We start from the raw sequence: 24,932 nt of genomic DNA, 5'->3' as shown, positions 1-24,932 counted from the left end.
TTTTTATTAGACGCATGGAGCATTGAGAAGGTTTGACTTTTGAGTATAGGAAATTAGGAATGGAGGAGGTCTGAAGGAAGGAAGAACTTTAGGGAAGGGGCTTTTCCGCAATAAAACATTTTTCATTTTCTCCAAATTCACCCCTCTTCATCTTCGTAGAGTCTTGTCAACAAAGAAACCTACACATATTTGTTTCTTTAATTATATAAACAAAAAAGAAAATATATAGTAAAAAAAAAGGCACATCAGTAGATAGGGGAAAGATGAGCAGCATAGGCACAGGCTACGATCTATCGGTGACCACATTCTCACCGGACGGCCGCGTTTTCCAGATCGAATATGCCGCTAAAGCCGTCGACAACAGCGGCACCGTCGTTGCCATCAAATGCAAAGACGGTATCGTCATGGTAAACCAAGTTTTCGACTAATCATTTTCTTGAATTTAGATTGCTAGGGTTTCTCACTTCTCGGATGTTTTTCAAGGGAGTGGAGAAGCTGATTGCTTCCAAGATGCTGCTGCCAGGCTCCAATCGAAGAATCCACTCCGTTCATCGCCACTCCGGCATGGTACCCTAAATTTTCCTTAATTCTCCCTCTCCATATGTGTATATAAAAATAATTAGTAGTTGTAGATTGAAAGGGCATATTTCTGTATAAGTTGATCTACTATGTGCTCAAGCTGTAATTTATACTAAAGCTAATGAAAATCAGTAGGATTTTTACCAGCTGTTAAGTTTTTCTAGGTATTTGTTATTCAAGCTGCTTCCTGAGCTATTTTAGGCTTCTGGCCTTCAGGTTTTATAGCTTGTGCTAATGTTGTTTGACCATTGTCAGGCTGTTGCTGGATTAGCTGCTGATGGCAGGCAGATTGTTACACGAGCAAAGTCTGAAGCAACTAATTATGAGAGGTTTGTTTCTTAGACGCTTGTTTGGTTCTCAACTCTTCCAACATTCTTTGTAAGCATGCATACTCCTACATGGAAATAATTCTGATGAGAAGTGATATTCTTATTTTTTAAACTTTATATGTAAGCTCTAGATTGAATTGCTGCCCTATAAATTTCTCCTCAATAAGGTGAAGTACCTTTAGCTTCTGTTGAACAGCTGAGTCAGGTGAAACTGAAATCTGATACATAATGATGTATGGGTGCACCTTTTTTGATCTCATAGAGATGTGGATTTCTAGAGCATGAGTTCAGAGGTTAAGGTTCGGAATAGGAGTGAACTGGGATACCAAAGGGTGATCCCTTGTTCGTTTAGACAGTTCATTTTCATCAATTGAGGGGCAGGGATATAGCATTCTTTAGGCTGGATATGTATATGAGATAGTAATATAGTATGAACAGAAACTGCAGTTTATGAGCTTAAAAATAAATGAAAATTAGTGGTACAAAATTCAGGCTGGAAAATTGTTGTACTACCTCAGATGAATCACTAAAAATTGTTGCCTGCATTTTATCTACTCAACTTTTCTCTGTTTGATGCATGATGGTTCAGAAAGAAACTAGCATCATAAGTTTTTGGTTACCTCTCTATGACTTAACTTGTTAATTGCTTACAAGAATTAGTATTCTGTTGTATATTGCTTGGCATATATCTTCACATATTGCTGTATCTTTAATTTCTAGGGTTTATGGTGAAGCAATTCCTGTTAAAGAACTTGCGGAACGAGTGGCTAGTTATGTGCATTTGTGCACACTTTATTGGTGGCTCAGGTTGATACTGCATCTGTTCTATTTTAACTTCATTTTCTTGGCCCGATTTTCCATTTTAAATCTTACATTAAATTTTGCAGGCCTTTTGGTTGTGGAGTGATTGTGGGAGGTTATGATAGGGATGGGCCACAGTTGTACATGATCGAACCTTCTGGAATATCTTATGTGAGTTTTTATCTCTTGTAGCTCGCAAATGATGGTTATAGCATCTAAAATTTGTGTTAGTCTTAGTATAGTTTGAAATTTGAATTATATGTAGTGTTCTGACCCTTAAATTTCATTGTACTTCTATGAAAATTTAAGCTTGATTCTTTTACATGACCCTTGTGATCTGTATATTTACTGCTACAGAGATACTTCGGTGCAGCCATTGGAAAAGGAAGACAGGCTGCTAAAACGTAAGTTTTTGTTTCTGGTTTGAGGTTCACCAATTTTTGTAAATCATGGATAAATGAGATCCAAAAGGAAGGAAATAAAACCTACTCATAGCCTCCCATCTCTTCAATTTTGTACTCGATACTTTCTCTTTCTCGTTATGTTGCATTAGAGTGCTATAGGTTTGATTCCTGAGGCCATTCAGCCTCCTTAGTTTATGTTATTGACTTCATATCATTTTCTATTGTGGTGAAGAGCTTTTTCAACTTATGCAGAACTTCATATTTGTCATGCATTTTTCTTTCTATCTAATGTTAATCCCAATCTGCTGATGCTAAAACATTTTTTAAATTTTCAGTGAGATAGAAAAATTAAAGCTTTCAGAGATGACATGCCGACAAGGTGTCATTGAGGTGGCCAAGATGTGAGTCATGTCTTCTAAAATGATGTTTGGCATATAGTTTATTTTTCTATATGTGTTGGTGGTTCATTTTTCTTTCTCCTGGATTTTTTATGAGCAGCATCTATGGGGTTCACGATGAGGCCAAGGACAAGGCCTTTGAACTCGAACTGAGCTGGGTCTGTGATGAGTCAAACCGCCAGCATGAAAAGGTAATTACTGGTTTAGTATGTTAGGTATCCGTAGCTAATTTTTACGTCCTCTTGCAACTTTTCCTGAGCTCACCACGTAATGTTTATATTTCGTATACTGACCAGGTTCCGGAAAATCTACTAGAGGAAGCCAAGGCAGCAGCTAAAGCTGCTCTTGAAGAAATGGATGCAGATTAAGCTCTTGGGTTTTGCTGAGATCCTTAACGCCCTTTCTCTTCTGTTTTCCTGATTCCCACCTGTTACATAGTATCAAACCTTGTGTTCGTTTTAATAGACTTCATTTATGGTGAATTGGTGATACGAGACGCTTGCACTTATTTTTCTTGCGTGAGATCATTTGATGGATCAAATGTTGGATTCAAATCTGTCAAACACTTTAACATGAGAGCCCCCTATGAGCAGTTCAAAAGTAAAACTCGGATTCAGATACCAATATGGTGTAGATGAAAAAACAATCTAGCAATACTTGAAACTAATACACAAGAATTGACTAATCGTGTTCCAGTCAATAGGCTGAACAGCTCATTTCTTTACAAGAATTAATGACAGAATAACAATTATATAACAAAAGCAGATGAAACGATAATTGTTAACAAGAATCAGAAGTGAATCCTTTTTTCAATCTCATCACGGTTAACCTGTTCTTGCCTCGGTTCCCAAAGAGATCTAGGCCGCCTCAGCTTGTGTTGGTTTGCTGTACACAGGAAGAGCCCCATCACCAAACCAAGAGGTAGAAACTCCACTCGACCGTGTGTTTTCACCACAGATAAACGACCCCAAAAATTACGCGGGGCACGGTCTATCTTCAGAGTACATCATAATCACACAAAAGTCACTTGGGGACAGATAAAATGGGATATAGCTCTCGACTAACAAAATGGCTTGATCCTAGCTCAATGTTTCGACTTCCTTTCCACTGTCACCTTCGTTAATCTGTCTTTTCAATCTTCTTAACCAGATTTCATAGTCAACGGAGTATGGTGTACCACATAGACTGTCAACGTAATCTGCAAATGCTTTCAGGACAGCAGAGATGTCACCGAGCTTCTGCTGAATCAGCCTCCTCGACCAAGCTGTTTCCCTCCACTGTAGTGCTCCTTCGACTGAATCCAGAACAGGTAAATCTCCACCAGAGCAGAAGTAGAGCATATATACTAGGCTTTCAGCATCAGAAGCAGAGAACAACTTCCCTTCTTGAAGGGCAGAAGTAGAAGAGAAATGAAGATTTAATGCCGGACGATCCCTTTCTTCCAAAATGGCATGCCCCCAACCGATAAGGACGAAATAAGGCTGCCTGAGACCAGGATTTACACAGATAATGTTTTCTGGCCTGATATCCCCATGCCGAATCCCAGACGAGGCAGAGGTTGAGAGAGCAGATAAACAATAATGGCAGCACCTAATAGCCTCGTCAGTACCGAACTGGCCAGCTCTCACCATTTCAGATACAGTCCTACCAACTGGACTGGTCACTAGAACAGGAGTCCCACACCAGGGCTGATCACAATTTCCACCTGTGTTTGTTTTCCGACACTGGCCAGGATGAATCACCTGGCCCGATGCAATCACTTCGGGAAGATACTTACTGGAAAATCCTTTGTGTTTCATAATACCGAGTACTTTAGTTTGCCTCTGAACTTGATACCATAGCTTCATATCTTCCCAAGCTGGTTCCAATTGTGATGGATGCGAACCAACATACAGAAAGTGAGCCTTTCCTGAATCTTGAATGGGAGATGCAATGTAATATTGAATCTCCCCATCATTCAGAACCTCATTTATCTGATAACCTTTCTGCCAGTTTGAATCCTCCACCATCAATACAGATCCTACTTCAAGCTTCAGTGTCTTTGCAGAATCCACTTTAACAGATTCCTCTTGTACCTCTACAATCTCAGGTGAAGCATTGCGATGTTGGAAGCGAAATAAACCATTACCATTCACCCTTGTATTCTCCAACTGCCTTTCAATCCTCCTGGCTTGAAGACGGGAGCTGTGGTCAGCAGCTAAATCTTCTATAGTGTTCTTAGGCATTCCAGCATATTGTGTTATAGATTGAAATGTAGCATAAAGTACCTGTAAAGCCCCAATATCACCCCAGTTAGCATTTCCAAGCTTGTTCCAGATCCTATCAACAGATGAGATTGCAATTTTTGAATGGTTTTTTATCCATGCGGCCGCAGATTCGTAGACATTATTCAGATTGCAGTCCAGCTTACTCAAATCACCTTCAACTCTAATGACGCCACCACAATTAGAGTCAACTAGAAGTACAAACACAGAATTCAAACTCAGAGGGATATTGGATCTGCTGATGCTTCTGGCAAGCAGCACACGGAAAGCAAGGAATAAAGCTTCACAAATAGTAGAGACTGGAGGATTAGAGTTCTCCTCTGCTGAAGCATGATTTCCAATATCAGGTCTCAGCAATGCCAACTCAATGATATCATCCCACTTCCCTTGTGGATGTCTTGGGTTCCTTAGCATTATAGCCGATGCACAAAGGCCTCCAACTTTACCTTTTGCTATGGCCTGCTCAGCTTGGTAAAATTTCAAGTTTCCTTCATATAGGGAGGAAACATAGAAAGGCATCATATTATCTTCAGGCCCCCAGAAAGCTTCCCACATGCCATTCACACTTGCATGCAAAAAATCCTCAAGAGCAAGATAAGCTGTCGCCTCCACGTCACTGGATGTAGAAGCATAAATAGCACTGGGCATCCGAATTAGCTGTTGAAAGGGAACACCTTCTAGGGCATAATCAAACTTCTGAAGATCTATTAACTCGAAAGGAAGATCAAAGGCAGACCTCGGATTATCTTCAACTATATCCTCAAGCCACTCCTCAAGATTTGCTTTCAGTTCTTCACTGTCCACAAATCTATAAAGAAACTCCTTTCTCTCCTGAGCCCTACCACCTGAGGAGATACTGGACTTTCTGGTTGCTGAATCTGCTGATTCCTGATCTGGTGATATACCTGGTAGAGATATGTCATTCAATTCCATACAACACAATTTGGGACATTACGAACCAATCAACTTATATTTGAAATAAGTAAGACTGTAAGAGACTACAAAAATCAAGTGCAAGTATAAACTATAACTCACAAGCTCTCAGCTTTTTCCCTCTACAAACTAGTAGATGACTATTCTATTCATCGTCAACTTATTTAAGAGCAAATGAACTGCCATTACTGCGACCAGCTCCAGTTGGGATAGGTTTTATGAATCTAGGGACAAGCATGTGTTTCAATGTTTCAGAGGACCCAAGCAGAGCAGATTAACTACATTTTGTTTTTCATTGCACATGCACACAGCAATAACACATAAATACCCGGTAGTGTTCCAAAAAGGTTATTTCGAGAACTATGTGGAGTATAACTCAGCTACAAGAACTGAAGGGACAGGCAGCAATATGACCTGACACTAATACTAATACTAAAAATCAATAATCACAAGAAAAGCTCCGCTACCTTTAGAGCTCTTCTAACTTCTAAGGCATATTAACTCATATACTATGGAAGCGCACATTAATTTAACACAATTTTGGCCGGTGATTTAGCCAGAATGACAGCACCACGAACAAAAAACGCAAATAAATTTCATGAAAATCCTAAATCTATAAACTAGAACGGCGTTAGTACCTAAACAGCATACATTAAAATGACGCATAGATCATAAATGAAAAAACATCAATGCTGATTTGGATCATCGAATCGCGAACTACACAAACTACTTAAATAATTGAGGAACTCAGCACACACGATCCCCCAAAACGGCAAAATTAAGCCTAAACTGAAAAGCATCCGAAGTAAAAATGGGAAAGTGAAAGAAAAAACAACAGAATTAGGGCTCAGACAGAAACGAATCGAAATTGTTGCTTACCTTCCATAGCAGAGACGAGAAAGCGATGAAGATAGTGAGTGAATTCGGGGTCTAGATCGTTGACATCAGTAAGCAGCAGTCATAGAACAACCGCGCGCTTATCTCTCTTTCTCTCTCTCCAAACAATGCTTCATAAAAGATGCCTTCCTTTTACAGAAGGGAAGTGCATAATATTTTATCGCATCTGCATATGGAATCTATTAACTACCTAATATTCAAATAAAGAGTGAATGATTTTCTCTTGGAACAATTTGTTGACTCTTCTTGTAGTTTTCCTATTTTTCTACCCCTTTCTTCCCGAAAAATAAGACCTATTTAGAGACAACATTTTCCTTTTCGAGTAGTGATTTAGAGACATAATGTCTTCAAGCCATAATAACATTGTGACTAATTTATCCTAACATTAAAGTATTAAATAGATATATACCTAAATAAGGAAAATTTAACCAAATTAATTATTCTTATCTAAATGCATATATGTTAATTGGAGATAAACTTAATCATGCAACTAGAGTAATGAATTTAAAATTTTTTCAATCAAAACCATTCTTGTCGTGTAAATTTTTAAAACAATTAATTAAAAAATCAGTAATTTAGATTACCAGTATTAATTAACACACTACATAACTAAATTATTATATTTAATTGTAAAATAATTTGATTACTTAAATAGCATCATATGCTTTTTCAAATAGATTTTACGTTGTGCTATTCTTTCATAACTTATTTTTTTCCTTAAATTTTCTGAAACATTTTGTTAATATAGTAACAATGAAATCATTCATTTAATAGTATATGAAAAAAATATGTAAAAAATTAAACATTTATCTTATTCAAATTGGTTTATATAGTAAAATAATATACTATTTTTTCATTATCTTTTCAATTTTTTTTGTTATTTTTCTTTGCTTTAACTAAATTTAATATTTTTTATTTAATTAAGCTAGGGCGTCTAATATTTTAATATAACTATTTAGTTTTAAAATATTAAATAGATGAGTTAAGAAAATACAATTAATTTTTATTCAGATTCAAATCTATCGTTTTAAATGTTAAAAATCAAAGAAATTATTAATTTAATACAAAAATAATTGGATGAATCTACTTTTCTCATTTTAGATTATTTTAATATACCACATGTCAACTACTACTAATTGATTAATAATTAAAAGTAATAAAAATCATAAACTCTGCTAATATTATAAGATAGTGCGGAGTATTATTTGTTTAGAGTTAGGAATTCTAATATTTGCAAAAAAAAAAGAGTGAGGGAATATTAAATATGTAGCTTTAAAATGTTAAATATATAAGTTAAGAACATGCGATTATTTATTGATCACTGTTAAACATAATCTTTCAAAAATTATAAATTAAAGAAATTATAATTTTGTAAAATAAAGAATTAAACTTAAAATCATAAACACTAGACTCAATTAGCATTCGTACACCATGTATCAAATTTAATTTATTGCATGTTATAGTTAAATATTTTAATATATTTAAAATATGAAATAAATGATATAAGAACATATGATTTTATCGAGGTTCAACTATAATGGTCCAAGATTTAAGAATTTAAAAAAAAAAAAAAAAAAAAAATTAGAACTAGAGAATTCTTAAAATCAAAACCATATACTCACTTAATTAGTAGTATTAATATATAATATAGTATTATCAAATTTTAATGTGTTGGGTGTTATATTAAAGTGAGCTAAAAAATTTATTATTTTTTAAAGATTATTGTGGATAAAAAGTGATTAAAAGAATAAGTTTATCAATATTGAAGATTATAGTATTATAATTACAAAGTAATTATTTTTTGTCATATGTTATAGTAACTCTAAGTATTTACAGTTAAAAAATATTAGATAACTAATTATTTATATTTTATAGCGCTAATTATTTGTTAAAAATTATTTAAATTCACATTTATAAAGACTAATTCATTAAGAAGTCTGAAATTATTGGTTTGCTGATAAATCTTATTTTATTTGTAGACAAAATGTACACTAAATATATAAAGCTAATAAAATTAATATTTAAAATTTTAAAGAAATATCTTTAAGTAAATGCATTAAAATGGGCATATATAAAAAAAGTTATCAAATCATGTTTTAAACAATTAGATAATTGCAACATGTTATTAAATGCATGCATCATCTATGCATAATCAAAATTTATATCCTTAAATAGGTGTATTTAGTAAACAAATTAATGTAGGGGTAATAAAGTACATATACAAAATATAAATTTAATTAAAAATATGATATAATATATACTTACCATTTTAAGCATTATGGCTTGGAGACATTATGTCTCCAAAACATTTTCCTTTTCTTAATTCCTCCGTTCCATAATAATGATGCATTTCTTTTCAACACGAAGATTAAAAAAAATTATGTTAGATAAGTTAAGTAAAGAGAGAATAAAATGAAAAATGAAAAGAGATGAAGAAAGAAAAAAATAAGATATAGTAAAGTAGGTGTGGAAAAATATGTTGATTTTTACTTAAAAAGGAAAATGACTCTATTACTATAGAACGTACCAAAATGACTCTATTACTATGGAACGGAGGAGTATTAGTTTATTCCTAAAAAATAATTTTTCTAATTTATATGCATATCATTTTTTTTTTACAATTCAAAACATTACACTAGACTACTACTAATTATGTGGAGCCAATTATTCACTAACATTATTTACACTACCCTTTATCACTCTCTCTCTTATTTTATCAGTTATACATTAAAATCCGTGTCTAACTAAATATTTATATTTTTTAGAGACGGATGGAATAATATTTACTACTCCCTCGTTCGATAAAAATAAAGATATTTGAAATGACACGAGAGATTATGAGAATGACAGTTAAAATAGTTTTAGTGTATATTAGAAAACATTTATTATTAGTGTTTAATGTTGTGTTCTAATAGTATAAATTGTAAATAAATAAACATATGTATGACTATTGAGTTGAAAATAACTTTTCATAAATAGAAATTGACTATTTTTATGGAACAAATATAATGGAAAGTGTTCCTATTTTTATAGAACAATATAACGTTGTGTTACAATTTTTTTAGTTATATTTTATTGTGTAGAAGTAATTAATTAATAGATTAGTTGTTCTATACTTTGAGGAACATTATTGCGAAGGTGTATTGATACAATAAGTAAATGATAAAATTGTGTATTTGTTACATTTTTTTTTGTAGTAATATTTTTGTGCAGAAGTAATTAATTAATTAATTGTTCTATGCTTTGAGGAACATTGCGAAGATGAGTATTGATGCAATAAATAAGAATATTTAACTCGAGATTATTATGAAAAGAAATTGATTTACGTGCATACATAATGATGGTGTCTTAAATGTTACACTTTGATTTGTTCTATGTCTTCAATAATTACCATCCCTTTTTAACTCACACTAATGTGATGTGCTATTCTTTCATAATGTAAATTTTGACTATAATAATATTGGACCGATCCTGTCGTGGTCCATACAAAATAATCGATCACAAATTACTTTTGATTTAATTTAGAAATATAAATAAGTACTCCATATATTGACTTCATACAAAGTCCCATTTTTGTCTGTGGTTCAAGTTTTTAACTTGTAAGAGTAAAAATAAAAAAATTTCTTTCACTTATTGTTAAAATTATGTCATTGTATTGACTTTTAGTTCGAAATAATAACAAATACTAATAGAGTATAGTTTAGTGGAGTACGTATGCACATTATTATTGAGGCCAGGAATTCAATAAACAAATACTCCCAAATTACTTTGAGTATGGATAAAATTTAGAATGATGTTGGTCGTACATAGTGCAAATATATAAAATCAATTTTATATTATTCATACTTGACTAACGAAACCTCTTTTATTTAAATGAATAAAAAGTAGATAGCTAAACCATAGGACCTCTAAACATAAAAATGATTGCAAACATAACTAAAAAGAGCATTCTTGATCAACTCTAAGCTTCAATTTCTTCTCTTTTCTCCATTGGAACTGCTTCTTTAACCTCACTCTCATTCACTTCTCCATTCTGCAACACAACATCATGCCTAATCCACCTGCAAATCTTCTCAACACCCTCTTCATCTGCAACAAAATAAGTTGATTCATTGCATTCAAATGAGGATCCAACACTTTGAAACCAATATCATCCTAAACCAACACTAGATGCAATTAAGAGATCGGCTCGTGGTACCTAGCCTAGGCACGGTGTGGCCTTGAGGATGTCGTATGATCAAAGGGTCCTCAAACGCTGCAGCCAGCTCCTCAGAAGGAAGTTTTAGCCAATCCTTCTCCCCAACAAAATGAACTGATCTAACCTTGATCACATCTTTGTAAGCAACCTCACATATGGTTGGATCCCTAAATTTCGACCCGGATATGGATACAAACAGACTTATACGTGGATGCTCTTTCAGTATCTTTCCCTGCATCGATCAACACACACTTTTCTATATCAAATTAAAGAACATATAATACTATGTTTTTTTTTCTTTTCTGAATTTCATAATGAAGCACCTGTGCTTGATATCCAAGTAGAAGTGCTGACAATGAAGCTCCCTGTGGAAAACAGCCTTGAGATTTTGTTGATGATTTTAAGCAATAAAAAAAAGGCTGTGTTTTTCACCTGAGAGAAGCCTAAAAAGGCATGAAATGGACCATTTGTTGTAATGTAGTTGCATAAGTAGTCTATACATGCTTCCAAGTTGGTGTACTCGGTAAAATCCTGACAAAAGACGCGGTTTTTATAAGAATATTGATCTTGATTTTAGCTAGCACACTGAGATTACACACACATACCTTGTTGAATTGAAACCACTCAAAATAAGGTGGTGGAAATATGCCCTCAATCTCAGATTTCCCTCCTGCAGGGTAAATTCCATCTGGAAAATCCTTCACAAAATTCAACATAGTTTAGCATTGTTAGACTAGATCATAAGCTCGAAGAGAGTTGGTCACATTTTATCCTATTATTAGTAGTAAAGTAGTACTACCATATGTATTAAAGTAGTACAGTTTGAAAAGATTGAAACTTTGAGTATTGATGAAAATGTAGATATTCATATATACCATGTCAAAATGAGCAAAAATTGAAGGATCCCATTTGCTGATTTGCTTTTTGAGGAAGCTCCCACTGGTTCTGAATCCATGCAAACAAAGGATTTTCTTCTTTGCTACCTTCACACCTTCCATATTCAACACATAGATTGACCAGTGTGTGTTTGTGTTTTTTTATAAGAACAAGAAGGGCTTCTCAAAGGCAACTAACTTTTGAAGTTTGGTAGATCGGTTGGTTAGGAATGTTACCACGTGGGCACCCTTCAAATTGAAATTTGTTGGAGGTATAAATTTATTTAGATACATTATAAATTAGTTCAGTAAACAACAATAAAATAGTACTACTTTCTATATACCAATAACTATAGTCTTGATAACAAAAAATTCATTTCCAATAACAACATAGACTATTCTCCTTCTATAGCTCTGTCTCATTATTCACCTCACAGTTTTCCCTTCAGCCAACTCCTTTCTCCATTCTTGGTCTTTTTCCTGTTTTCGTGTTTGATTCTGACATTGATGCTCCGGTGCAACACTACACCATGCCTAATCCAGCTACAGACCTTCTCAACAGCCTCTTCATCTGCAAGAAAAAAAATGTATATCTGTCTCCCTTCATGTAACACAATCTTCAAACAAAGACTCTCAAAGTCTTGATGATCCAAATTGTTCAAGTGAAAGCCAAATATATTTTCCTATTTAACTAACAACACACAATATAGGATGTTGGAAATTTTATTTTGATCAGATGAAGAGAGTAGCTGTACCTAGGCGAGGCACGGTGTGGCCTTGAGGGTGGCGTATGATCAAAGGGCGGTCGAATGCTGCAGCCAGCTCCTCAGAAGGCAGTTTTTGCCAATCTCTCTCGCCAACAACATGAACTGACCTAACCTTGATGAGCTCTTTGTAAGCAACCTCAGATATGGCTGGATCCTTAAATTTCGACCCGGATATGGATACAAACAGGGTTATAGGAGGATGTTGCTTCAGTATCTTTCCCTGCATAAAAACACAATCTTGATCAAGATTTCAAATAAACATCAATTTTGTTTTTCATCTGCTCATTAATTATTGAGCACTTGTGCTTGATATGAAGTAGAAGTGATGATAATGCAGCCCCTTATGGAAAACTATGCAATGAGCCTTGAGATATTTAACATTGATTATAAGCAAAAGAGACATTGTTTTTCACCTGAGAGAAGCCTAAAAGCCCATGGAATGGACCATTTGTCTCCATGTAGTTGCACAAGTAGTCTATACACGCTTCCAAGTTTGTCTGCCCCGTAAAATCCTGAACATAAACGCGGTGTTTAGCAACATCAATTACAAATTCATGCTAATGTACTATCTTGATTTTCTAGCATAATGTAAATATTTTTTTTGCTGACCTTACTGAATTGAAACCATTCAAAATAAGGGGGTGGAAATATGACCTCAATCTCGGATTTCCCTCCTGCTGGGTAAATACCGTCCGGGAAATCCTGCACAACATTGAAATATCATTCGTTAAAACGGATTGTAGAATTGATTTTTATTAATACAAATTTTATTTGCGATGGAATAGGGTAATTGAGTAATCGAAAAAAAACAGTAATGTAAAGAGACACAGATTTACATTGTTCACCAACTTGTATTGGCTACGTGACAAGAAGCGAGAACAGATTGTATTATAGAGTTTTGTGCACTACTTTTATAAAAGTAGACACACATGATGGGCTATGCCAATATGACAATTAGGGCCCAATATGACAACATAGGATAGCAACAAATCATATAGATTTAAGACATAATATTACTAACAATTATAATACTATATTTTGATTTAATGTGAAGAAAGTTGCTAAGACTTGGCCCATTGAATCATTATCTTAGTATCCAAAAGTTAAATCAAAGTCTATGTATGATTCAATATTAGCAAGTACTAGTAAAGGTATAGTTGATATATCATAATTTAACTGGAAACAAAGATTTCATTTCATTGCTATAAAAAGTTCAGATCACTTGTTTAGAATATAGACCAGGACAAAGGGAGCAAAAACTGAGGGATCCCATTTGCTAATTTGCATTTTGAGAAAGCTCCCACTGGTTCTGAATCCATGTAAGCACAAGATTTTCTTCTTTCCAAAGTTTGCAGCTTCCATTTTTCACAAAATGACGAGTGGAAGAGAGTGGTTAGGATGGTCGAATGCTTGGATAGGATTGTTGCCGTACGTGTAACTCTGTTTAATACTCCACTATTACTAGACACACATACACATACTCCTATTTTTTTTTTGAGAAACATGTTTTTTTTGTTGTGACAAATACAAATTTTGGAGTTTTGAATAAATGGACCACACAATCTAATGAGTAAATTACTATCTTTTCATTTTTGTCAATTCCGATGAATATTGGTATTTTCATTTATAAAAAGTTATTCCAATTTATTCCGATGAATAAAGTTATTCCGATTTATAAAGTTATTTTCATTTATAAAAAGTTATTCCGATGAATAAATCATTTACAACTTATACCACCATCAGAATAGTATAATAACCGGAAGGATCACCTAATCCGGATCCTAATACATTTTCTACTCCACCCCTCACAAGCATAAAATATAATAGTGGGGTCCACTATCATATTTGTGAGAGGTGGAATAGGAAATGTATTAAGATCCGGATTAGGTGATCATTTCTGGTATAATAATGTGGAATCCACTATCTACTAATATTATATGCTTATATTTTTATGGGACGAAGGAAGTATAAAAATAGAGTGAACTACAAAACTAGTACCCAGAAAATGGAATTTGCACCTTTTTAGTACCCAACATTTTGAAATTTACATGTTCACTCAAAACCACCAAAAATCCCAAGATCAGTCCCATTTTTCACTCTCTTCATTCTCTTTTCGTGTCCTAATATGTCGTCGTGGGCTGTTCAAGTTGGATGGTCGACCTGATCAAGCCCGCCTATTTCTGCCTGCTACCTGTAAGAATGCGGGTGAGTGTATCCGGTAAAAGCTCGGGCTGATCAACTCGGCTCACGTCCGACTCGAGTGAGAAGAAAGGAAGAGCTAAAAAGAGTGCTGTCAAAAACCTTAACCCACTAATATTATTTGATTAGTATTGGGAAGTAAGGATCGATCCCACAGAGATAAGGCGTTAAAAGGGTTTGTTTGCATGACACGGCTTGGGTTGCTTGGCTGCTGCCACGCTTTTTAGGGGGTGGGTTAAGTTTTAACTACTAGATATGGAAAATAAATTAAACTGAACAACTTAACTAAACTAATTGATCAACTTGACTGAAATTTTTATAAATAGACAAATAGAATAAACGGGGACAGTCCACTTCAAAAAGCACTGTAAAGTAAAAATTTTCTAACAACTTCATCTTCTTTAATAAATCAACATAGAAAACAGAACAGAGAACAGATCTGGAAAGTTAAAGAAGACGAAACATCAGAAAACACATCAAACTTAAATCTACTCCTAAGATCTAAGCTACGACTACGTAAAAACAAGAACTAAGACATATTCATGCAAGAAGCGAAACAGGAACTGCTAAATCTAAGCATACGAAGACGACGCAAACATGAAACAACAGATCTGAGCGAATAAAAACAGAATAAACACTTCTAAGCTAAGATACCAAACATAAAACACGAAAATAGAAACAGATCTAAAACATCAAGCATAAAACAGAACACGAAGCTGGAAAATGAAAACAGAACTTCAGATTTAAAACATTAAAGCATCAATACATCAAAACTAAGCAGGAAATTGTTTCATCATCCTTTCTTGGGATGGAATACATAACGGAAACGGGAAATTATGCGTGAAAACAAACACCAGAATAAAAAACTAGCAGCTAATAGAACAAAACAAAGTGCGTGTGTGCAAAAATCTAGAACAAGGAAGTGAAATGAGCTCTAGTTTCAACTCTGGAAGAGAGCGAAGACTCTAATCTACTCTAATAAAGCTGTTGAGAATCCCCCTAAACTACTACGCAGAAAAATAAAATGGGGGAACTCCCTTCTCTTCGTGTGTTGGACTCCTTTATATAGGGAGGCGTAAGGCTCGGATCCCTAGGGTACTGATGGTCAAGCTGAGGGCACAATACATATCAATTAATTCATAATCCCCAGGTCAAGGGAATTCATTAGATTACAAGGTCTAGGAACTCAATAACCAAGATGATTACGGTCGTCGGACTCACCTACAACCTACTATCAAAGAAAATAATACCTCAACCCACTACACTGTAACTAGCATAGAGAAGCAAGTGGCAAACCCACAAAGAGGAATAGGACGCGAGTGAGAGTTAAGAGGACTTGGAACGGTTTGGCTACTGCCACGCAAATTTGGGTTGAGAACTTAACTACTAGACTAAGGAAATGCAAATGATCTACTCTAACAGCTAGACCCTGGAAAAGAAAAATATAATGAAAACATGCATGATGAAAACATAGATCTAAACAAAGTAACACGTTAACAACGCAATTTACCAGACCTAGTGAACAAATTTCCTAAAAAATAGCTAGATCGATGAAAGATGAACTGTGGGGACCATTATCCTAACACAGAAAAAGTACGGAATAAAGCTGCAAATCAGGTTCTAACTAACAACTAACTTCATCCTCTCCAACGATCCATGATCACATATGCAGAAAACAGAATAAAACATCAAATCGGAACAGAGCATGTCGAATTAAACGATGAAATTACAATCAAACGGAAAATTAGAACAGATCTACTATCGATAGACGAGGTAAATGAGAAAACAATAACTAAACTTCAAAATCCATGCAGAATTTCAACAGATCTAAATATCGGACGCTTCATCCGCTCCGGATCCAAGCAATCCCCAACAATTCACAGCAAATTCCATCTCCGATCACTCCGATCTAACCAAATTCTTCCGATCAACTATAATTCCAGCACAATTCAACTCCGACAAAACAGATCAAGTGCGAAAATCATGCAAAGTGAACAATATACAGAGATCAACGTAAATCGAGAACAGAACGTAAACTTCCATAGCAAAATAAACTAGAATTCAACGGTGATTCAACAACGAAACAGTCGCCGAGCTTCAAACAACGAAGACTCGACTCAAGAGTAGCAAAAAAAATAGAAATTAAAAGCAATTGTTTCTTCGCCTCACGTAGAGACGGTGGTGCACAGACTAACTTCCTATCAAGATGTGAACCTCCCCAGATTATCCCATGGTGCAGAGTGTGTGTAGAGAAAATTGAAATAATGAGCTAAGAACTACAAGCTGGAGCGTAAAAAAAAAGATCTCCCAATTTTGTATGCGCTTCCAGTATTTATAGACGGACGGCTTCTAGATCCTTCCTTGTATTCGCTATTTTTCCCTTGTCTTCGAAGTTCCCTCCGTCTTGTAAATTGTTGCTCTTTTGCTCCTTTCCTTCGCCCGGCAAATTTTTCTCTCGTTTCCTCGACCTGGCGATTTTCTCTACATAACCCGACTTAAAAAATGTGTTAGACCCAGGAAATTGTTGAATTTACTCCTATAACCAATGCATAAATTAGCCTTATCAGGTACCACCTCCTCGATATGACAACACTGCCCTTCACACTCTTAGGTGGGGTCTCTTGCTTTCTTTCCAATGCAGAACTCTGGCTGGTTCTGGTAAAATGTTGACTTGATCAGCTTATTGCCGCCGTTTTCTCCTCATTTCCTTGATTCTTGCCTTCTCTCTTCTGATTTGTGCGATCGAATTTCACACACACTTGACTCAAAAAGGGTTATAAGTTCACGGATTTAGGTGCAGTTTTACTATGGAACACATGCATGAAACGAGCCTCATCAAACTGCTCACACTTAACTCATACTTGTCCTCAAGTATGAAAGAAAAGAAAAAGAAAAGAGGCAAGTTTCAATGCATGGTTCTTATTGGAAAACAGCGGAAACCAAGAACAGAACTTAAAAATCTAGAAAAGAAAGAAAAACACAGAAGCAACTAAACATATTGACACTAAAAAAAAGAAAATCAAGCAGGAAGGATAGAACTGGTTTATGTTGATTGGCAATTGTCCCCACAAGCTTAAGGTCAATCCAATTGTCTACAGTCTCAGATTCTTTTCCCTCCCCTCTTCTACCTAATCATGCTTGTCTGTTTGTCAAGATAGCTTCTATCTTCCCAACTGTTGGATTCACTCGGTCACTCAATCCTCACCAGAATTGTTAGGACCATTCTCTCATCCATTTTGTCATACCATTGATGTTAGAGTTCTACTGACAAAAGCTAACTCCTTAAGGTCTTTATTTAGGTTGTAATGGGGCAAAGAGCTATAGTGTATATAGGTGAGGGTCCTATGGGTTCTAAGTTCAATATGAATTGCACTAGTATGAATGACATGTGAACTTAGGAACAAAACTAGAACAACCTTCCTATGTACAATCTAAACTTTGGAACTACCCCTGACCATTTTAGCCTTATTTTCCTAAAACGTGTACTCCCTTCGTTTCTTAAAATTTGGCACCATTTGACCTAGCACGAGTTTTAAGAAATGTAATAGGAAGTGGGTTGAGAAAGTTAGTGGCGTGTGAGTCATACTTTTATATATTAGTTTTAAAATAAAATGTGAGTGAGAATGAGTTAGTGAAATGTGGGGTCTACTACCAAAAAAAGGTAAAAGTGAAAGGTGACAAATTTTTAGGGACGGACGAAAAAGGAAATAAGTGACAAATTTTCGGGGACGGAGTCCATCCACGAAAAATAGGGCATATTGTGAATGACACGTGTTTTAATGTAGAATTGATAAAGTAAGAGAGAAGGGAAAAAAGTAAGAGAGAAGTATTGTTAGTGGAATATGGGGTCCATATTATTTGTAAGAGAGAAGGGAAAAAAGTAAGAAAGAAGTTGTTGAAAACTTTCCTTTTTTGAATGTGTCCTATTTTTCGTGGACAACCAAAAATGGCAAATATACCCTATTTTTTGTGGACAGAAAGAGTAAGTGAGAAACAAACATAGAAACGCATTGACCACAGTGGTGGACATAGTAAGGGGTGGGGGAGGGCTTAAGCCCTTCCCAATTCATATATTTTTTTTTTTATATATATTTTCTATTGAGATTTTTCTTAAAATTTTCGAAATGCATACTTAGCCCTTCCCAAACTAATGACACTTCAGACTAAATAAATATAAGTTGGATGTTAAAAGGGGTTGAATTTGATTATTTAAACTTTAAAGAACAGTAACCATGACTAGGGGTGGGTAAACAGTTTTCGGTTATTCGGTTAACCGAGAACCGAACTGGAACCGGTTGTTATGACAAATAGGGTAATAGTGTAATCGACAAACAAAAGAACATAAATAGACACAACATTTATGTGGTTCACCAATGTTGTGTTGGCTACGTCCACGGGCAAGAACGAAAAACAAATTGTATTATGGCTGCGAATACAGATACAAAGATGCCGATTCCAAAAGGTTGCTACTACTAACAAGTTCTCGTGCCCTACTTCTATATAAATAGGTACAAAAGACAGATTGAGCTTGATACAACAATTAAGCCCAATAACAGAAACATATCATTCTCAGCTTGATCAGCTCAACCCTTCAGCTTGATCAACTCAGCAATGATTCAATGAGAACCTAACAACTGATCAACTCAGGTTACAACCCTTCAGCTTGATCAACTAAACAATGATTCAAGGCATCCTAACACGAAACTTACGGTGTTCGGGTCGGTTCCGGTTTAATATTTTGCTCCAAGTCGGTTATCGGTTATAACCAACCGGTAACCGAAATTAAATTCAATTTTAATTTGAACTATATTTTTAATTAATACTAGAAAAATTGTAATTTACTTTCAAACTTTGTAACAATAGAGGAAATTGTAATTTACTTCCAAATTTTATCAAAGTCTATTTTAATTTGTGTCTGTATCAGTTATACTTATAATATCTCAAAGTCCATAAAGTGTCTAAAGTGTAAACATTATTTTAAAAATAAGATCTCTCAAAGTCAATAAAGTTTTATTGCTTAAGCATTACTACTATTTAAAAAATAGGATAACTCTTCACTTATTATTGGAGAAAAGTTTTTAAATTTTAGATCATTTAAAGTTTAAGTCTTTAACAATTTATGTATTACTTGTAAATAGGAGTATAATAATAATAATAATAATAATAATAATAATAATAATAATAATAATAATAATAATAATAATAATAAAAAAAGTAGATGAAAAGTTAATACCATAAATAATTTTAGTTGCATAACAAAGCAATAATTTAGTTACAAACTCATACAAATCAATAATTTAGTAACAGCGAATTTTAAAATTAGCATGTAAATCAATAATTTGAGAATGAGAAATGGGATAAGGCGTGAATTTAATGATAGTTTGAAATTTTGGAACGATAAATGCTGACTTTTTTCTTTCAGTTTTGATTTATTTACGCTTACATTTATTTGCTGTGTTTTGTTTAATTTTTCACTTAATTAAATCGACATGCACAATATATTACTCCGTATTGGGAAGAAGCCCTAATTAGATTGATGATACAAGATTGAGTAACAAGTACTCTGTCCCGTTTTAGGAGTCCCAGTTGAGTCGGACACATGTTTTAAGAAAAAAGTGTTTGAGTGTGTAATAAATAAATATTGTAGTGGATGTTGGGACCTACTTTTAGTTGAGTGTCCAATAAATAAATGTTATAGTGGATGTTGGGACCCACTTTTATCACTTTTTTATTAGTTGTAGTGGATGTTGAGACCCATTTTTAACACTTTGAAGGCATTTTTTATTAATTTATCTGAACCGGGATTCCTAAAGCGGGACACCCAAAATTGATCAACCGGGACTCATAAAGCGGGACGGAGGGAGTATTTATTTATGAAGTAAGTTCAGTAATTACAGCGTAATAATCATAAAAATTAACCAGTTACACTATGCATAACCAACTAATCATAACATATATACTTAACAACACTAAATCCTGTATTTTGTGAAAAATGAATTTACATTTTATGCAAAACATGACTCTACAATGGCATAGTAACTAAACAAAGAAAATCGGTATCTAAGTAAATTCACACAAAAAGATTAAAAATACCAAGGTAAATCTGTCATTTTTTTCCTCCAAAATCAACGCAAGCATGAATGAGCTGCATAATCCACGGTAAAACAAGAAGCTAATATATGGTAAGTTCGATTACATCACTTTATCATGTACAATGGCTTCAATTTGCTTCGGAAAGTTGGATACAAAATGTCTGGCACGCTCTTTTGCTTCGTTTCGTGTGGTTGCCACAATCTCTGTCAAATGCCTCTCGGTTTCGTGTTGATCGTAGTAATCAGTCTCAGTAACAATGGCAACACTTTCAATCAATGGACCAATATTGATCAGTTCTAACAACAACTCTTCTTCGACCGAGCACCCAACATACCCCTCAATTTCAACCACCTTCAGATTACTATGTACGAATTTCACAGCATTTGCAGCACTTATAAACACTTATAACAGGAAACTAAAACTCTACATCTCCTTGTCATGATGAAGATCAACAGATTAACGAACTCGTGTTTGAAAAAAGAGATTTATTTTTCAAAAGAAAACAACAAACTCGACTATAATGAAATGGTAAAGATAGAGTCGATGTGGATTACCAAATCTGACGAGTACTCTGAGTATTGCACCTGTGACCAAAATGAAATCAACACACAAAGATTAGATATCGTCTTTATCAATAATAGCACTCTCAAGACAGGAACATAACATAAAAGAGATCATTCTAATTATGATGATTATGGAATTCTCAATCAAGTTTAAGACTTAGTGATTCTTTAACTAGTTTTTTTGTTATAATCACTACAACAAGCTAATAACAGACTTTGATCTTCGAGATGTCTATTGTACCAGAATATCTATGAGGCGCCAATACAGTAACTTGTGATGTTTGAGAAGTTCGAGAAAAGACTATAATAGAATGAAAGCACAACACCCCAAAATCAAGTCAACACTAAGCAACAAGTTATGATTTTATATCTTGAAAACATCAAACGAAACCAAGTCAGATGAGGATCAGAGACATTTTGCAAATGAAATTGTACGCAAAATCAATTGAAGAAAGAAATTACAGATTTAGTTCACCTCAATCCTAAACTCACGTAAATGCGGACATGTCTTGATCAACGATGTGAACAAGAGAAGGCTTTGACGGCCTTCGGTGTGAACTTGCACTTCCAGCCGTTTGAGGGAGCATAACTGGGGCCAATGAGGTGTATTTCTGAGCTGGGAAAAAATGTAAATCCTCACATATGAACAAATTTAAATGGAATATATGAAAAAGAATAAAGATACTCATTTTTACTAGGGGTGGGAATTATACCGGAATAACAGAATACCAGACTTACCGTACCGAAAATATTGATTTTTCGGTATACTATAGTTTTCGGTATGGGTATCATACCGTACCAAATTTGGTACGGTAACAGTATTAGATTTCCTATACCGAGATATACCGGTATATTCCGACATACCGAACCGACGCTTCGGTATACCGTGGTATACCAGTGATACCAATTGATTATTATATATATAAACATATGTATATATATTTATGTTATATTTATACTAAAATTTAAAAATGAATTTTCTATTACACAAAAATAAAAAAAGAATCAAATCTTAAACGTTGAACCATACTTTCTGAAATTGTACACAAAATCAATTGAAGAAAGAAATTACAGATTTAGTTCACCTCAATCCTAAACTCGCGTAATTATGGACATGCCTTGATCAACGATGCGAAGAAGGGAAGGCTTTGACGGACTTCAGTGTGAACATGCACTTCCAGCTGTTTGAGGGAACATAACTGGGGCAAATTAGGAGAAGCAACAATTGGTCTGTTGTACGTCTGAGATGGGAAAAATGTTCCATAGACAAAAAATATTAATCCTCATATTCATACAAATTTAAATGGAATATATGAAAAAGAATAAAGATATGCATTTTTACTAGGAGTGGGAACTTACCGAAATACCGTACTTAACGTACTCGAAAATACTGATTTTTTGGTATATCGTAGTTTTCGATACGGTATAATACCGTACCGAAGGATTCAGTACAGTAACGGTATTAGATTTCCTATACCGGGGTATACCAGTATATTTGGACATACAAAATCGTCGATATATACCGACGCTTCGGTATGTCGGTATACCGATTGATATATATATATATATATATATATATATATATATATATATATATATATATAGGGTTTTGATCTATGAAGACCAGATTTAAATACAGAAACGCAGAATAAAGTCATACGTAGGACATTTTTAGGTCATAGTTAGTTTACTTTTAGGTCATGCTAACAAAGCATGACCTAAAATGATCTTAACATGACATAAACTAAAATCTTATAATATGACCTAAAACTATTTAGTTATGACTTTCCGTATTTTTGGTTAATTATTGACCATTAGATCATCTAATCCAAGGGCTAAGATTTGGGCTGCATTTCTGGATTTAAACACATACTTATTTTGATCATCTCCCTATATATATATATAACATATGGGGTCATGTTAAAATGCATATAGTATCTAATCCACAACTAAGACCAATCCTAGACCATTAGATATGTAACACCCGACTTTTGGACATCTTTTAAGCTCTTCTAAATGGGACGCCGAATGGCTAGATAAATTTTTTTTAGATAATCGTTAAGACAATCAAAGGAGCGTTGGACATTTAAGATCGATCAAGAGAATTATCGAATTTCATTTAGTACAAAGGAATTCAAGTCCAAATAAGTAATCAAGTCTATAATGATAAAGTACAAGTGTTGGGCTATGTCTAATTTCTCTTGAGCCCAAATTCTTTTATGCTTGGCCCAATAGCTTGAAGATCAGCCACATAACAACCACCTAGGGCCTCAACCGATCATATACGAGACCCCACTCATGTCTAAATTCAACTACCAACTGGAGTTGTACCAGCACCTGTAGGAAAAAACAAATCCCATTAAAGTCTCAACAAGAAGAAAACAAAGATGGTTATGATTCTCTTCCAAATCAGCCACCTTTTATATATTAGGCCATGGACAAGAAATGCTTTAGAAAAAGGAAGTCAAAGACCTCCCAAAAATGACAATGGACAGTCTGCCCTCTTCTTCCAACCCCCTCAACCGTAGCACTTCTCTCATGTACTAGCCTAGCCTGCAACAACCAAACAATTGAGCAATTAAAATGTGTGCTAGTACTATAAGAAATGCCAAACTCTAATCAATGGAAGCATAAAAAAACCCTAGTAAAAGAATGTCTTTTGCAATAAGATACCAAATCAACTCCATTAAAGCCACGAGTACACTCTACAAAAGCTGTCACAACAGCTAGTAAGAAGCCAAGAAAGGGCAGACTTCTTTAACCATACCAGAAACAGCCAACAAAGACCAAGGGGACAGGATCCCTCTTTGGCAGAGATTAAGGCAGACCAAATCCCAACAAACATTTATATCGGCTTATATATATGTATACATAGCCATCCAGTTCCATCCTCTCTCCACAAATACATTTCATAATCAGTGGCCAAAGAATAGAGGGTAAGGAGAGAGTTTAGCGATGAGTAAGGTGGAGTCGAGAGTCTGAAGTCAGCGAGGAGAGAGTTTGAATAGTGGGCTGCCTCATTTTTGGGCCAAGTATAAGTTATGAGATTGGCCTAGTAATTAAAAGCTCTAATTAATTAAGAAAGTTGAGATTGGGCCGAGATATTAATTCTTGGAGTGGAATTAATTTAAGGAATTGAGCTTGAAGCTTAATTAATTAATTCCCGAAATAAGTGCTAAAATTTTCGAGGATGAAAAATGATGAAGTTGGGGACGCGGAAAGCCAACAGGCGTCGCCCCGCGACGCCATGGACGGCCGCTAAGGAAATAGAAAGAATGAGGAAAATGACGTTCTCGAGTCACATAAATAATCAAGCTTAAGAAAGAAATGCTATTAATTAAATTTCCTGATTTAATTAGCATGCAAGTTTTAGAATTTTCTTGGAAGAAGTAAATGAAGAATAAAAGGTTTAATTAGGGGCATGCATTCCTATTAAAGTATTAGATCATGAAGTCCTAATAGTAAGTTGTGTTGTTTTCTAAAAGGTTATCTTTGAGTTGTTTATGTTTGATAAGGCTAATTTCATGCATCGGTTATGTGGTGAAAAACACTATATTTTACTGGATCTAACACAATTTTTAAGTCAGGTGTGTGACGGAATCGCTAGATCCAGGAAGAGCCGGAGGAAATGG

At 34.6% G+C, this 24,932-nt stretch overlaps 5 protein-coding genes across 6 annotated transcripts; 1 reads left to right on the top strand and 4 right to left on the bottom strand.

The window, feature by feature from the left end:
* Nucleotides 1-209: 209 nt before the first annotated feature.
* On the top strand, nt 210-3,019 carry LOC125194048 (proteasome subunit alpha type-3-like). Its single transcript, XM_048092051.2, has 9 exons — nt 210-407; nt 484-567; nt 835-908; nt 1,629-1,715; nt 1,796-1,880; nt 2,067-2,113; nt 2,449-2,514; nt 2,612-2,702; nt 2,808-3,019. Exons 1-9 carry the CDS (start codon nt 264-266, stop codon nt 2,877-2,879), a joined length of 750 nt encoding a protein of 249 aa, XP_047948008.1. The 5' UTR covers nt 210-263; the 3' UTR covers nt 2,880-3,019.
* Nucleotides 3,020-3,142: 123 nt separating this feature from the next.
* On the bottom strand, nt 3,143-6,810 carry LOC125194047 (uncharacterized). Of its 2 annotated transcripts, none has more exons than XM_048092048.2 (2): nt 6,588-6,810; nt 3,143-5,680 (listed from the first exon to the last, which is right to left on the bottom strand). In XM_048092048.2, the coding sequence occupies exons 1-2, from the start codon at nt 6,592-6,594 to the stop codon at nt 3,591-3,593; spliced, it is 2,097 nt and encodes a 698-aa protein (XP_047948005.1). In that variant the 5' UTR covers nt 6,595-6,810; the 3' UTR covers nt 3,143-3,590. The 2 variants fall into 2 exon arrangements, with proteins under 2 accessions (XP_047948005.1, XP_047948007.1); XM_048092050.2 differs by having other exon boundaries at nt 3,143-5,668.
* A 3,611-nt stretch (nt 6,811-10,421) lies between these two features.
* LOC125197138 (uncharacterized) lies at nt 10,422-11,834 on the bottom strand. Its single transcript, XM_048095848.2, has 6 exons — nt 11,679-11,834; nt 11,409-11,501; nt 11,236-11,334; nt 11,127-11,168; nt 10,804-11,035; nt 10,422-10,694 (listed from the first exon to the last, which is right to left on the bottom strand). The coding sequence occupies exons 1-6, from the start codon at nt 11,799-11,801 to the stop codon at nt 10,567-10,569; spliced, it is 717 nt and encodes a 238-aa protein (XP_047951805.1). The 5' UTR covers nt 11,802-11,834; the 3' UTR covers nt 10,422-10,566.
* A 250-nt stretch (nt 11,835-12,084) lies between these two features.
* LOC125195044 (family of serine hydrolases 2-like) lies at nt 12,085-13,812 on the bottom strand. Its single transcript, XM_048093249.2, has 6 exons — nt 13,685-13,812; nt 13,055-13,147; nt 12,859-12,957; nt 12,746-12,796; nt 12,434-12,665; nt 12,085-12,249 (listed from the first exon to the last, which is right to left on the bottom strand). The coding sequence occupies exons 1-6, from the start codon at nt 13,805-13,807 to the stop codon at nt 12,110-12,112; spliced, it is 738 nt and encodes a 245-aa protein (XP_047949206.1). The 5' UTR covers nt 13,808-13,812; the 3' UTR covers nt 12,085-12,109.
* Nucleotides 13,813-20,820: 7,008 nt separating this feature from the next.
* On the bottom strand, nt 20,821-24,145 carry LOC148928536 (uncharacterized). The gene is made up of 7 exons (XM_089056704.1): nt 24,068-24,145; nt 23,773-23,853; nt 23,587-23,637; nt 22,419-22,541; nt 21,776-21,916; nt 21,308-21,321; nt 20,821-21,128 (listed from the first exon to the last, which is right to left on the bottom strand). Exons 1-7 carry the CDS (start codon nt 24,143-24,145, stop codon nt 20,837-20,839), a joined length of 780 nt encoding a protein of 259 aa, XP_088912830.1. The 3' UTR covers nt 20,821-20,836.
* Between the last annotated feature and the right edge of the window lie 787 nt (nt 24,146-24,932).

The sequence above is a fragment of the Salvia hispanica genome, chromosome 4 (genome assembly GCF_029641045.1).
Source record: "Salvia hispanica isolate PSC_SH4W2 chromosome 4, Shi_PSC_v1, whole genome shotgun sequence".
In the NCBI taxonomy this organism is placed as follows: Eukaryota; Viridiplantae; Streptophyta; class Magnoliopsida; order Lamiales; family Lamiaceae; genus Salvia; species Salvia hispanica.
This window is presented reverse-complemented; position numbering and strand designations above follow the sequence as displayed.

Excerpts from the sequence above, each read along its gene's own strand:
- LOC125197138 (XM_048095848.2), bottom strand. The coding sequence starts at position 11,801 with ATGGAAGGTGTGAAGGTAGCAAAGAAGAAAATCCTTTGTTTGCATGGA. Across the intron at positions 11,335-11,408 it reads AGTGGTTTCAATTCAACAAG|GATTTTACCGAGTACACCAA; the intron begins GTATGTGTGTGT and ends GTCTTTTGTCAG. Across the intron at positions 11,036-11,126 it reads TACTTGGATATCAAGCACAG|GGAAAGATACTGAAAGAGCA; the intron begins GTGCTTCATTAT and ends TGATCGATGCAG.
- LOC125195044 (XM_048093249.2), bottom strand. The coding sequence starts at position 13,807 with ATGGAAGCTGCAAACTTTGGAAAGAAGAAAATCTTGTGCTTACATGGA. Across the intron at positions 13,148-13,684 it reads TTTTTGCTCCCTTTGTCCTG|GATTTCCCGGACGGTATTTA; the intron begins GTCTATATTCTA and ends AATGTTGTGCAG. Across the intron at positions 12,666-12,745 it reads CTACTTCATATCAAGCACAA|GGAAAGATACTGAAGCAACA; the intron begins GTGCTCAATAAT and ends GTTTTTATGCAG.
- LOC125194048 (XM_048092051.2), top strand. The coding sequence starts at position 264 with ATGAGCAGCATAGGCACAGGCTACGATCTATCGGTGACCACATTCTCA. Across the intron at positions 1,881-2,066 it reads AACCTTCTGGAATATCTTAT|AGATACTTCGGTGCAGCCAT; the intron begins GTGAGTTTTTAT and ends TTACTGCTACAG. Across the intron at positions 2,703-2,807 it reads CAAACCGCCAGCATGAAAAG|GTTCCGGAAAATCTACTAGA; the intron begins GTAATTACTGGT and ends TATACTGACCAG.
- LOC148928536 (XM_089056704.1), bottom strand. The coding sequence starts at position 24,145 with ATGTTTGTTGGGATTTGGTCTGCCTTAATCTCTGCCAAAGAGGGATCC. Across the intron at positions 23,854-24,067 it reads GTCTTTGTTGGCTGTTTCTG|GCTAGGCTAGTACATGAGAG; the intron begins GTATGGTTAAAG and ends TGGTTGTTGCAG. Across the intron at positions 22,542-23,586 it reads TTAGACATGAGTGGGGTCTC|ACGTACAACAGACCAATTGT; the intron begins GTATATGATCGG and ends TTCCCATCTCAG.